Source organism: Oncorhynchus keta, chromosome 2 (genome assembly GCF_023373465.1).
Source record: "Oncorhynchus keta strain PuntledgeMale-10-30-2019 chromosome 2, Oket_V2, whole genome shotgun sequence".
NCBI classification, from domain to species: domain Eukaryota; kingdom Metazoa; phylum Chordata; class Actinopteri; order Salmoniformes; family Salmonidae; genus Oncorhynchus; species Oncorhynchus keta.
The window spans coordinates 56,786,449-56,801,263 of NC_068422.1; the positions used below are offsets into that span (position 1 = coordinate 56,786,449).

At 40.8% G+C, this 14,815-nt stretch overlaps 1 protein-coding gene across 2 annotated transcripts in view; it reads left to right on the plus strand.

Annotated features, from left to right (window-relative positions):
* The window catches only part of LOC118402851 (protein kinase C-binding protein NELL1-like), a 387,979-nt gene that overhangs the window by 336,617 nt on the left and 36,547 nt on the right, over positions 1-14,815 (plus strand). For both annotated transcript variants that reach the window (XM_035801186.2, XM_052478791.1), the window contains one exon: positions 9,733-9,828. In XM_035801186.2, coding sequence (XP_035657079.2) covers positions 9,733-9,828 — 96 coding nt within the window. The remainder of the gene's footprint in view (positions 1-9,732; positions 9,829-14,815) is intronic.

Here is a 14,815-nt window from a genome sequence, read left to right on the forward strand (position 1 = left end):
TGTCAAAGCGTGCACAAAATGCATTGTTTGTCTGGTAGAGAGGCATCGTTGGGCAGATCACAGTTGGATATTCATTTGTAATCCATCTTGGGCTGTAGGTAAATGCTGCCAGGAGATGGTGATAATTCAAATAGGCCTATCTTGTGTATCACTATGACTAATTATCTAGTATTTCAGTCTAGACAGATGGGTTGCATCCCACTATGTACCAATGTTCCAGCTACACGTCTGTACAAGTACCTGTACCAGTTGAGACAGAGTGGAGGAGTCAGAACAGGGAAGCCTTAACCAGTGACTGTCACCCCCTTATCCCCTTGTTGCCCTAGCGGTAACATCCCCACTGGACACAAAGTAGTAGTTAGCTAGCTAGTAAGCTGGAGAACTGGGAGGTTATTTTGAATGAGTGCATTTCACAAGTGACTAGTTTGCATCAGCTACCTGCATCACCATGGCAAATGCTTTGCCTACAGGCTACAGAAACCGTTAGATTGTTCAGGCTTGGCCTGCCTATCCAAACTCATGATCGGAAGAGGACCCTCCCTACAACTTTTATTTTCCGAAATGTCCAATAGGGTCTGACATCCTCCCCAGACCTGTTGCTCTAGGTCGTGGATTTCCGAGACGACTAACTAGCTAATAGGGGAGAAACACAACCTACAACACTAAAGCTCCGCAATGCTGAGAACGTTGGTGAAATACAGACATTAAAATGAAATAAAAAACAAATGTATTGTACATAGTAGGAAATCCACTAAATGTATTGAACTTATTAGAAAATGTATTAATATGCCCAAGATTATCAAAAGACAAACAAAATGCATCAGTGATTTATATTTTCCTTAAACTTTCTGAAGAGGCAATGCAGGAATGCCCCTGTCTGTGTGTGTGTGTGCGCGTTATTCTACCACTTTGTGTAGCCATTAGCGACGATGATAATGATGATAATGATAACAGTCTTCTGGTAGATGGAAAAGCATAACCAAAAACCTTATCAATTAAATGTTAACTACAATGTAGCCTACCAGGTATAATGATATCAGGAGTTTTTGTATCAAACCAGTGTAATTACAAACTCTGCAACTGTATGTGTTCCAAAACAAATGGTAGCCAAACAAGTCTCAATGCTGGTGCTCAGGTGAATGAAAAATGTAGATCTCTTAGATTTTTCAGAGACGTCAAACATTTCCTGATGTGGTTTACGCATTGTTGTGGACTTAGAACATCAGATTTTGGGGGTTTTCTATAAATAAATAAAAATGATTTTTAAGATTTAAAAACTTGGAAAAATGAAATTTGGAAAAAAACTAAACGGAATTAGACAACTGATTTTATAGGGCACTAATAACACTAAAACTAAATTATACAAAAACAAAATAGGAATGTTTTTATAAAACTTAAACAGTGAGTAAAATCTGAAAACTTGCTAAATAAGTGTGCGCGTGTCAAGGAGAGTTGGAGTTGCCGAACTTTAAAATAGAATGTGATTCTATTTGAGACTAATATAATTTGTTTACAAAAATCACATTTCATTTTAAAAAATACAAAAAGCGCTTTCATTGATAAATGTGATCAAGCAGAGGTAAATGGCATATATTAACCATGTATGCTGTCTATATTGCTTGTAATTTATGTTAATTAACATCTAAGTGTGAACTATTTTTACGTAAATTGTTTTAAAAACACATCAGACCCACGAACATTGGGTGAATAACAAAAACATTTTATGTTACTTTTAATTATACAGGGTGGGCCTCATTTGCAAGGGAGCCCTATGAACATACAGTAAATATTAATCTAAACAAATACAACTCTCACATATCAACTCCCTTAATTAAACTCAAACTAAACTGTCCAATGGAGAACATTGAATTACATTTCAAGGTGGCCTTAAGGCTATTGCATGAGCTAAGGGCATAAAATCTATAAGCATTTTTCTACAGGTAAGTAGAGACCCAACCAGTCCAGAGAGAGGGTCTGAAAATGTATGGCTCTCCAGTTAATACGTGAGCTGAGGTAGTGGGGGAATCTCTGAAGAACTGCTTTATATACAAAAAGTAGGGACTCAGTCCCTTGATAGAGGCATGTTTATCAGCCAGAGAGGTAAAAATGGATGAGAAAAATCAAGTTCCAAACAAGGTTCTGGGATGCAGCAAGTAGAGTAAAGCTCTGAATAATATAGGTCATGAAGGAACACCTAAGGCGAGAAACAAAAAAGATCTTAACAATCGTGACTGGCCGGCTCGAATTTAAAACATTTTATTTTTTTTTTTTACATTTTCCTTCTGTCACGGATGCCCTTAGTTTTGAAGATGTAATCCGGAGACGTGTTTTATTCAATAGCCTTCTCTGTGCTCTGTTTCTCTGCATGCAGTGCCTTCGAAAGTATCCAGACCCCTTGACTTTTTCAAAATTGTATTACGTTACAGCCTTATTCTAAAATTGAATAAATTGTTTTTTTCCCCCTCAATCTACACACAATACACCATAATTACGAAACAGAAACAGCTTTTTAGATTTTTTGATGATTTATAATAAAAAAACAGATAAATCACATTCCCATAAATATTCAGACCCTTTACTCAGTACTTTGTTGAAGCACATTTGGTAGCGTCTACAGCCTTGAGTCTTCTTGGGTATGACGCTACAAGCTTGGAACACTTGTATTTGGGGAGTTTCTCCAATTTTTCTCTGCAGATTCTCTCAAGCTCAGGTTGGACGGGGAGCGTTACTGCACAGCTATTTTCAAGTCTCTCCAGAGCTGTTCTATCAGGTTCAGGTCTGGGCTCTGGCTGGGCTTTTACATGAATCCAAGTGGGTTTCCTTATCAGGCCAGTCAAGTAGAGCTCAAGAAAGATATTCTTAAAGTGATCTGTGGAAGGCAATCAAGATTCAGATCTCCTATTAAAACTGCATTGTTGGTTAAGGGCTCATAAGTAAGCATTTCACAGTAAGGTCTACTACACCTGTTGTATTCGGGGTATGTGACAGACAAAATTGAGTATCCATGGTAACACAATCTATATAACTTGATGAGCTAGCCACAATAGGCTTCCTGATTTGGATTTAAAGTTGCAGAGCTAACAGTAAAATTCAGGTAAATGTGCACAAGATTACTATTGACAATACCCCTACACTTATGAGCACATGTTGCAAAATGATAGCTCTCCTGTGAAGTCGTGACTTGCGACTTAAACCTAGTTTCCTGAATCGAGTCACATATTACACCTTTCTGATTTTGACAGAAAGTGGTTTCATTTCAAGTTAGTGTACTGTTAGCTAGTTAACGTTAGCTGGCTGTCTCACTATCTAACATAACATTTATCTCAGAGACATTTGCTTGACTAGTTATAGCCTAATGTCAGCTAGCTAATATTGAACCTGGTTGCTTAGCTACCTGCAGATGCATGCAGGGTAGTAACGTCATGAGTTGGGATTATGGTTAATTGTTTACCTAGCTAGCTAGCTACATGTCTTAACAAAAGACTCTCGTCTAAGTGTGCCAGAGCGCAGAATAACTGTACATTCATCAAACGCTCAACACCCGTTGATTATGGACGATGTCAGTAAAAATTGGCAAAAAAGTGTAATTTTATTGTTGCCAGCAGCACAGTTTGTCACCAACACTCTGAATAACAATTAAAACAGCCTAACCAGCTCTGCAAGGGCCAGTAAAATGGTTAGAGTGAGGTGTTCTCTCATTATGTGACTGGAAATAGATAGCAAGCTAGCCAATGTTAGCCAGTTAACTTAGGTGCTTGACTGCCGTTGTGAGGTCAGAACGTTCAGATTAACCCTATATTCATCGGCCAGAGCATCCACTGTGCGCTCTGAACGAGCCGAGAGCGAAACGCTATGAATTTACTAAAGGACAATCTGACAGCACAGTTGCAGTCAACATTTCTCTGGATAACATAACAGCCTAACCAGCTCTCCTAGGGCGACTAATGTTCAGTGAGCTCATTTATGTATGGAAGTAGCTAGCAAGATAGCTTGGGTGCTTGACTGCTGCTGTTAGTACAGAATTCTCAGATCAACCCTTAAAGAGATGGGCAGGGCTAAAGCTTAAGAGGATGTGAACAATGCTGAATGGGTGTAGACAAAGAAGAGCTCTCCAGTAGTAGTACCAAAACATTCAAAGGCCATTTTCTCAAAAGTGAGTTGACAAGTTTATCAACTTTCGAAGCAAAGTTACTTTCCCATTGTTCCTCAACTGTAGTGTATGTTATACCGTTTTGTAGCTCTGAGTCTCTACTTTTATCCAATGCAAAAAAACACAATTCCAAATTTTACAACATAGGACCGATTTGACCCGGTCGTCTCGTATGATGCTGCCAGTTTAAGCTAGAGATATCCACTTAAATCACACTTCTGCGTCTCCAGTGAAAGGTGACAGAGTTAGATCTGTGTTTGTCACACCATGTGACAACCCGAAAATTGGTCTTCTCACAAAATTGTCTTTAGTGTCCAAACAGTTTGGCATATTATGTCCTCTCTGTGGAAAGATGAGACTCTCAGGAACACATACCTGCCAGATGTTTTGCTCTAGGACGCCGACAGGCCTCACAAGACTCATCTGAATGTCCCCCCATAGCATTTGAATACATTTATAAAAGTAAAAAAAAAATAATGGGTTAAATACTTAAATGTTTCCTGATCTTTCTTTTGTCTCTCAGATATAGGATAGACACTTCAGAACAAACTTAATTTTTTTTTTTGGGGGTGTTGTTCCATGTAGTGAGTCTGTTGTCCTATACGTTTGTATGGGGTAATAGCAGTAAGGCCAAATACAGTTTTTACATACAGTATTTTATTTTGATACTTCAAGGGGGTCTTAAAATTCGAATTCTAAATCAAATACACTGCATGACCAAAAGTATGTGGGACACCTGCTTGTCAAAAATCTAATTCCAAGGTCATGGGCATTAACACTAGATGTTGGAACATTGCTGCGGGGACTTGCTTCCATTTAGCCACACATTGGTGAGGTCGGGCACTGATGCTGGGAAATTAGGCCGACAGTCGGCGTTCCAATTCATACCAAAGGTATTCGATGGGGTTGAGGTCAGGGCTCTATGTAGGCCAGTGAAGTTCTTCCACACTGATCTCAACAAATCCTTTCTGTATGGACCTCGCTTTGTGCACGGGGGCATTATCATGCTGAAACATTAAAGGGCCTTCCCCAAAGTGTTGCCACAAAGTTTGAAGCACAGAATCGTCTAGAATGTCTTTGTATGCTTCACTGTAACTATTGCGTGATTGTGGAGGCCAGGTCATCTGATGCAGCACTCCATCACTCTCCTGCTTGGTCAAATAGCCCTTACACAGCCTGGAGGTGTGTTTTGGGTCATTGTCCTGTTGAAAACAAATGATAGCCCCACTAAGCGCAAAGTGGCAATACTGCAGAAATGCTGTGGTAGCCATGCTGGTTAAGTGTGCCTTGAATTCTAAATAAATCATAGACAGTGTCACTAGCAAAGCACCATCATACCTCCTCCTCCATGCTTCACAGTGGGAACCACACATGCAGAGAGCATCCATTCACCTGTTCTGCATCTCATAAAGACACGGCGGTTGGAACCAAAAATGTAATTTGGACTCATTGAACCAACAGACAGATTTCCACCAGTCTAATGTCCATTGCTGGTGTTTCTTGGCCCAAGCAAGTCCCTTCTTATTATTGGTGTCCTTTAGTAGTGGTTACTTTGCAGCAATTTGACCATGAAGGCCTGATTCACTCAGTCTCCTCTGAACAGTTGATGTTGAGATGTGTCTGTGAAGCATTTATTTGGGATTCAATCTGAGGTGCAGTTAACTCTAATGAACTTATCCTCTGCAGCAGAGGTAACTCCTGGTCTTCCTTTCCTGTGGTGGTCCTCATAAGAGCTAGTTTCGGCATAGCGCTTGATGTTTTTTTGCGACTGCACTTGAAGAAACTTTCAACGTTCTTGAAATGTTTCATATTGGCTGACCTTTATGTCTTAAAGTAATGATGGACTGTCGTTTCTCTTTGCTTATATGAGCTGTTCTTGTCATAATATGGACTGGTCTTTTACCAAATAGGGCTATCTTCTGTATACATTACATTACATTTACATTACATTTAAGTCATTTAGCAGACGCTCTTATCCAGAGCGACTTACAAATTGGTGCATTCACCTTATGACATCCAGTGGAACAGCCACTTTACAATAGTGCATCTAAATCTTTTAAGGGGGGTGAGAAGGATTACTTTATCCTATCCTAGGTATTCCTTAAAGAGGTGGGGTTTCAGGTGTCTCCGGAAGGTGGTGATTGACTCCGCTGTCCTGGCGTCGTGAGGGAGTTTGTTCCACCATTGGGGGGCCAGAGCAGCGAACAGTTTTGACTGGGCTGAGCGGGAACTGTACTTCCTCAGTGGTAGGGAGGCGAGCAGGCCAGAGGTGGATGAACGCAGTGCCCTTGTTTGGGTGTAGGGCCTGATCAGAGCCTGGAGGTACTGAGGTGCCGTTCCCCTCACAGCTCCGTAGGCAAGCACCATGGTCTTGTAGCGGATGCTACAAGGATGTATACCCCCCCTACCTTGTCACAACACAACTGATTGCCTCAAATGCATTATGAAATTCCACAAATTAACTTTTAACAAGGTGTAACAGGGTTATATTGGTGATTCCCCTTGCCACTTTATTGTTAAGCCAATGGGTTTTTGGTTTGAGTTTGTCTTGCCTTCACCTACTCAACGTGGCATCTTATTGGCTGGTTTGCGTAGCTTGCTTACGAGGGGGGATGTTCCAGTTAGGATCGTCCCAGTGAACAAGCACCAAACCAGTGTGCGTGAGTGCAGAGTTGGATGGTGAGACGTGCATTGCATGACGTGCAATTTTGTGTCGTTCCTATCAGAATAAAGCTACATGACTGGTGCTACATATTGGAGTTCCGTGTCGATGACTGAAGAAGAGTACTGTTACAAAGGCACACCTGAAATTCAATTGAAATGCATTCCAGGTGACTGGTTGAGAGAATGCCAATAGTTTGCAAAGCTGTCATCAAGGCAAAGGGTGGCTACTTTGAAGAATCTCAAGTAGAAAATATAATTTGATTTGTTTAACACTTTTTTTGCTTACTAGATTATTCCATATGTGTTAATTCATAGTTTTGTAGTTATTCTACCATGCAGAAAATAGTACAAATAAAGAAAAACCCTTGAATGACTAGGTGTATCCATACATTTGACTGGTACCCAGCAGCATACCACCCTGCATACCACTGCTGGCTTGCTTCTGAAGCTAAGCAGGGTTGGTCCTGGTCAGTTCCTGGATGGGAGACCAGATGCTCCTGGAAGTGGTTTTGGAGGGCCAGTAGGATGCACTCTTTCCTCTGGTCTAAAAAATATCCCAATGCCCCAGGGCAGTGACTGCCCTGTGTAGGGTGCTGTCTTTCGGATGGGACGTTAAATGGGTGTCCTGACTCTCTGAGGTCATTAAAGATCCCATGGAACTTATCGTAAGAGTAGGGGTGTTAACCCTGGTGTCCTGGCTAAATTCCCAATCTGGCCCTCAAACCATCATGGTCACCTAATAATCCCAGTTTACAATTGGCTCATTAATCCCCCTTCTCTCCCCTGTAACTATTCCCCAGGTTGTTGCTGCAAATGAGAACGTGTTCTCAGTCAACTTACCTGGTAAAATAACGGATAAATTAAAAAATAATAAAATAAAACTGTAGGTATTCAGACCATGTAGGTCTCCTCCTGACAACACCACTACTGAGGTGTCACCTGCCAAAGCATGTAGGCTCAGAGTAAGGTGCTTAACGTCCATTATCTAAATGACCGCCTCCATTAGCACTGATGACTGTATTCATGATAATGTATCCAGGAACATGTGACCATGCTCTCCTCTGACATATTTTATTTGAACAGAGGAGTCGGTCACGCTTGGCTTTGCTCGCTCCGTTCGTCCCCCTAATGAGATTTCTGCCCCCAATCAGAGAAGGATCGTTATGAAGAGGGCTGACGATCTTAATACAGCACATTAAAGGGATGTGCGACAGTCATCCCAGCACTAATTAAGTCAATTCAATTTCCTAGCGTGGAATTGTAATGCTGTTATTCATTTGGTGGATTTGGAGGAACCTGAAATTACAGGAATTTCCTTTAGCACACCGTCTTCGATGTTCCCGCATCCCAAATGGATCCTTGGATGCTCAACAAGCATGAACAGGCCAGTTAACAAGGAGCCGGGTTGATTCCTATACCACCTGGTGCTGGAAGGCAAACTTGGACTCTAATCGAAAGTCAAATAGCCAATTTGTGGTTATAAGAATGTCTCCAAAAGTAGTGAATCAGCAACAGTCTCAGTTAGGCAGTGGGATGGTTGAGCTGAAGGCCACTGGAGCTGCTGTGGAGGAGAATCTCTCCCTTACACCCCCTTTATCCTTTATGCTGATTGCAATAAAATGATAATTAGAGAAGAAGATACACTTATATTGACTCAGTCTAATTCATTCTTTAATTGTGAGGTGTATTAGTACAATCAGGCTCTTAATGAGGTGCCTGAAATAACTTCTTTATAAGGGGATCCAGTCAAATTAACAGCACTAATGGGTTTTGGCACGGTGCTGCATGGTTATTTATTGCACTTATGCATCAGTTTGTATATTTAGCACATTTTATACGCGAGGGGACTTATGTGTTTGTGTTTTGTGTGTTGGCCTCTGACTCTCTCTCTCTCTCTCTCACACACACACACACACACACACACACACACACACACACACACACACATACATCACTTGGTGGGCAGGGTAGTCTAGTGGTTAGAGCGTTGGGCTAGCAGCCGAAAGGTTGCAAGTTCAAATCCCTGAGCTGGCTAGGTACAAATCTGTCGTTCTGCCCCTGAACAGGCAGTTAACCCACTGTTCCTAGGCCATCATTGAAAATAACAATTTGTTCTTAACTGACTTGCCTAGTTAAATAAAGAAAATATAAATAAAGTGTTTTGACAATTTAGACTCATCCTTAAAATCATGTCATTAATTACACTAACTGAAAGAAATGGACACCTGCACACTGTCAAACTTTTCTACTAAGGCCAACCATACAAAATTGAGAACGAGCGATCACGTCTTGTACAATCACAGCACAAGTCACAGTTAGTTTCACATTGTGCTTTGCAATCCATCACCTGGGGGGTTGTGAAGATCACATCCACACACACATGATGCACATGGGCACACACAGCCACGTTTTCTCTCACACACACATGACAACACACACACAAAGTGGGAGCCACAAAGTCCCGTCTCACCCCTTACTGATAATGCATAGAACTTAAAACTATTCCTCCCCATGGAGAGCTATGGTGACATTGGAAAATGCTGGAGGGCAATATTTTTAGAATGGGTTTACACCTGTGCTTGCGTGCGGCAGTTCTGCTTAGCAAAAGTGGCCCACTAGGCGGCTCACATTCCATGCCCAGGGCCAAGCCGGCGAGCCGGGCTTCTTACGGTTGTGTGTGGTGGACGTAATGCACAGTGAGGGACTGGTCATTTGAGCCACAAAAACCAAAGCTGTTAAATAGAACAGAAGGAGTAGGATTGTGTTTGTGATATTGATGTGTGAGAATTAAACTCTTGCACTGGCTGTTTCTCCCTGTTTTTCTCCCTTTTCTCACTTTCTCTCACTGCTTCTCTTTTCTCTCTCTCTCTACTTTGTCTGTCTCTCTCTCTACTTTGTCTGTCTCTCTCTCTTTCCAGCATTCTGCGAGGAGGGGTGTAGGAGCGGAGGTACCTGTGTGTCGCCCAACACCTGCATCTGCCCCTCAGGCTTTACGGGACGTCACTGTGAGACAGGTATGACTGTAGTACCACACTGTTAAAAAATATATGTTGATTGAATGTACAATTGTATGGCAACCAGATGCAATAGGATTGTAAGTCTGTTCAACAAAATGTCATTGAAGTTGACTCAATGTACAACTAACTGTAAGTGTAAGGCAACCAGCTGCAATAGGTTTGTGAGTTTGCTCAACATTTGGGCATATAGCTGAACCTACATAAAGTTGAAGTCGGAAGTTTTACATACAACTTAGCCAAATACATTTAAACTCAGTTTTTCACAATTCCTGACATTTAATCCTAGTAAAAAATCCCTGTCTTAGGTCAGTTAGGATCACCACTTTTGTTTTAAAAATGTGAAATGTCAGAATAATAGAAGAGAGTGATTTATTTAATCTTTTATTTCTTTCATCACATTCCCTGTGGGTCAGAAGTTTACATACACTCAATTAGTATTGGGTAGCATTGCCTTTAAATTGTTTAACTTGGGTCAAACATTTTGGGTAGCTGTCCACAAGCTTCCCACAATAATTTGGGTGAATGTTGGCCCATTCCTCCTGACAGTGCTGGAGTAACTGAGTCAGGTTTGTAGGCCTCCTTGCTCGCACACGCTTTTTCAGTTCTGCCCACAAATTTTCTATAAGATTGAGGTCAGGGCTTTGTGATGGCCACTCCAATACCTTGACTTTGTTGTCCTTAAGCCATTTTGCCACAACTTTGGAAGTATGCTTGGGATCATTGTCCATTTGGAAGACCCATTTGCGACCAAGCTTTAACTTCGTGACGGATGTCTTGAGAGGTTGCTTCAATTATCCACATCATTCTCAATTACTAATGATGCCATCTATTTTGTGAAGTGCCCCAGTCCCTCCTGATGCAAAGCACCCCCACAACATGATGCTGCCACCCCCGTGCTTCATGGTTGGGATGGTGTTCTTCGTCTTGTAACCCTCCCCATTTTTCCTCGAAACATAACAATGGTCGTTAAGGCCAAACAGTTCTATTTTTGTTTCATCAGACCAGAAAAGTATGATCTTTGTCCCCATGTGCACATGCAAATTGTAGTCCGGCTTTTTTATGGCGGTTTTGGAGCAGTGGCTTCTTCCTTGCTGAGCGGCCTTTCAGGTTTTGTCGATATAGGACTCGTTTTACTGTGACTATAGATACTTTTGTACCTGTCTCCTCCAGCATCTTCACAAGGTCCTTTGCTGTTGTTTTGGGATTGATTTGCACTTTTAGCACCACTTTTCGCACCAAATCTCTAGGAGACAGAACGCGCCTCCTTCCTGAGCGGTATGATGCTGCGTGGTCTCTTGGTGTTTATACTTGCGTGCTATTGTTTGTACAGATGAACGTGATACCTTCAGGCGTTGATGATGAGCCAGACTTGTGTAGGTCTACAATTTTGTTCCAGGGTCTTGGCTGATTTCTTTTGATTTTCCCATGATGTCAAGCAAAGAGGCACTGAGTTTGAAGTTAGACCTTGAAATACATCCACAGGTACACTCAAATTATGTCAATTAGCCTATCAGAAGCTTCTAAAGCCATGGCATCATTTTCTGGAATTTTCCAAGCTGTTTAAAGGCACAGTCAACTTAGTGTATGTAAACTTCTGACCGACTGGATTTGTGATACAGTGAAATAATCTGTCTGTAAACAATTGTGGGAAAAATTACTTGTGTCATGCACAAAGTAGATATCCTAACCGACTTGCCAAAACTATAGTGTCAACAAGAAACGTGTGGAGTGGTTGAAAAACAAGTTTTTAATGACTCCAGCCTAAGTGTATGTATAAACTTCTGACTTCAACTGTACATTCTGAAGTCGAATTGTATGTTCACTCAACTTTGAATTTTAGGTTGGGTGAACTCTCAACTTTTTATTTGCATATTTCACAGAGTTGTTTTCTAGAGAATTGTAGTTACCACCCATACCCATGACTGTTTGTTAGCAACAGAGACATGGTTTTTGTATGGTTTACAAAGTAAACATGTTATCTTTAAACTTTGAATGACAATGCATTACATACATTGAGTGTACAAAACACCTTCCTAATACTGAGTTGCACTCCATTTTGCCATCAGAACAGCTTCAATTTGGACACTACAAGGTGTTGAAAGCGTTCCACAGAGATGCTGGCCCATGTTGACTCCAATGCTTTCGGCAGTTGACTGGTTGTCTTTTGAATGGAGCATTCTTGATACACATGGGAGACTGTTGAGCATTAAAAAAAACAGCAGCGGTGCTGTTCTTGACATACTCAAACTGGTGCGCCTGGCTCCTACTACCATACCCCTTTCAAAGGCACTTAAATCTTTTCTCTTGCCTGTTCACCCTCTGAATGCCACACTTAACAATCCATGTCTCAATTGTCTAAATGCTTAAAAATGCTTCTTTAACCTGTCTCCTCCCATTCATCTACACTGATTGAAAATGATTTAACAGGTGATATCAATAAGGGAGCATAGCTTTTACCTGGATTCACTTGGTCAGTCTGTTATGGAAATGTGTTAGACTGTAAACTCTCCTTCCAGACTCACATTAAGCATCTCCACCTAAATTGGAACATAGTGGCTGTACATACGTAGGTCATAGTGGCTGTACATACGTAGGTCATACCAGACATGCGTTAGAGTTCTGGCTTTGCACTGTATGGTTTTTGACTGACAGTCGTTCTGAGCTTGAACACCAATCCCGACAAGAAGTTGTCCCCCTCCCTCCCGCTAATTGGGTAACTTTGCATATTTTTTGTTGTCTGATCATAGTCACTGTAAATTAAGATGACCAAATGTATTTTTGGAAGACAAGACGTTCAGGATTATAAAAAATACCACTTTGATGTCATACAAGCAAGCCACATGCACTTCACATATCCGATTCATAAAACACATATACATTGTCAGCTTTTAAGATCACTATGTTTGATGTACAGTTACAAGATTACATGTCGTCATACCCTGGGTTGTTTTGATCAGAATGAACCTATGTTTATTGTTAAAAAATCACTCCTTTCAATGCGCTCCAAAATTACGGTCTGTTTCTCTGAATTGCCTTGTCAAAGCCAAACACTGTAAGATCCTATTTTATCACTTAGCTAGTCATGTAAGCAATAGAACAGGCTTTCAAATCATGCCAACATGACCTAGATTGCGATTTTTAATGGACCATTTTGGGATTGCGTAAACAGTAGTAATTGTGTAATGGCGGGATGCAGGGTTGTGTTCCAAACCAAACAACTGTAAGTGTGCTTCCTCTAGTTATTCCAATAACAAAAAAAGTAATTTATAATAAGGGTTACATGGAGAAAATTGGACGTCTGAAATGAAAATGGATGGCCCTCCCTTCAGCAAAATATATTTTACCTAAACCCTCCCTGAATGATTGAGAAAAAAAACAATGACCCTCCAATATACCCAAAACAATATTAAAATATAAAGTGGATAGTAGAGAACATCCTTAGCGTTCCCCCCTCACTTCTTGGACAGACCAGATCCTTAGATATGCTATTTTAGAAACTGCATTTCATTCTGTAAACTGGTGGTTATTGCCTTTGTGGCTCCCTGGGCGAACCTTCAGCACACCCCGCCCCCCAAAAAAGCATGATTCTGCACTAACTGGAATTTTTTATTCAGACATTTGGAACAACACAAATAAATAATCATAACATTTAAAACTATATAAATATAAAAAATAAGAATCATAATTTATTAAAATAAAGTAGAAAGACAAATAGAAACAAATTGCAAAAAAAACACATATATAATTATTACACTATTACCCTATTGCCAACAAAAAACACAAATAAAACTAAACTGCATAAATCCTATTTCACACAAATACACAAACACACTTATAAAGAAGAGAACCTGATTAGTACACGATTGTGCTTCAAACAAGAAACACAAAAACTAAATTTAACAACTAATTGCATTAGTACTGTACAAACTTAGAGGTACGCTATTTGATAGATTCCCCCTCTCCTCCTACCTCGGACTTCTAGTGGGAGACCTGAGGTCAACCTACCCCTCCCTACCCCTGCCCCTCTCCCCATCTCGTACTTCTGAGTGGGAGACCTTCCCAGGCAGTAGCCTGCCTAGCTCACAAACTAGAATCAGGGCGCCCACTCCGACAAGGTTAATTGACCCACAGTGTTTTGATCTAACTTCACCAAATTAGCACAATTGTGAGAAGTGATAATCTTCTATTTGTAATAATAAGTGACGAGTTGGACTAGGCAACAGATCATGATGAGGATTCTTTTAAGTGATTTTGAACGCCCTTCGATTCGTGGTGGTGTAAGGAGAGCACAGTAACCATGTGGTCACATCGTTCTGGGTTCCACTGCGCAAGAGGGATCCCGTGGAGTTTTAATGAACATCAAGGCAGGCATGCAATGAATTTGGATCCTAGATCTTGTCGGTGTGATGATAAGGTTCATGTGTTGGATCGGTTTGTTTGCATACGCAATAGAGGTGGTACATTTCTGTAAGTTAAGCAATCAGAGAGTAGGGCGAGTTCAAATGTGTCATATGCCAACATGAGCCCCAAGTCGATAAAACTGTTTTGAGGACAATCATTTTAGCGACCCCTGGTAGAGTTCTCTCTGTGGCTGTTCTTGTTACGTCGGATTTGACTTGCTCAACCGACAGGTCTCTGCACACACAACTACAGTTATTCATCATTCACATCACCGCCAAAGAGAGAGAAGACAAGGAAGAAACCACTATTTACCTATAGGCTGCTATAGCCTACATATTTATTCAGTTTTCATGGAATTTTTATGGTAATTAAATATCATTTATTTAGAATTTTTCAGAATTCATTTTCAACATATTTTTACCAGCTCCGTGTATTCTCAAATACCCATTCTGGAAATGTTGATCCATCCCTTATAGTTGAAGACTATTCCTTGGGTCATAAAAGTGAATTAAAATTGCTCAGGAACTGTGCACATTTCGGAGAGGTGTGTGGCAACTTGGAGACACCAGTTAGTCCTCTCACT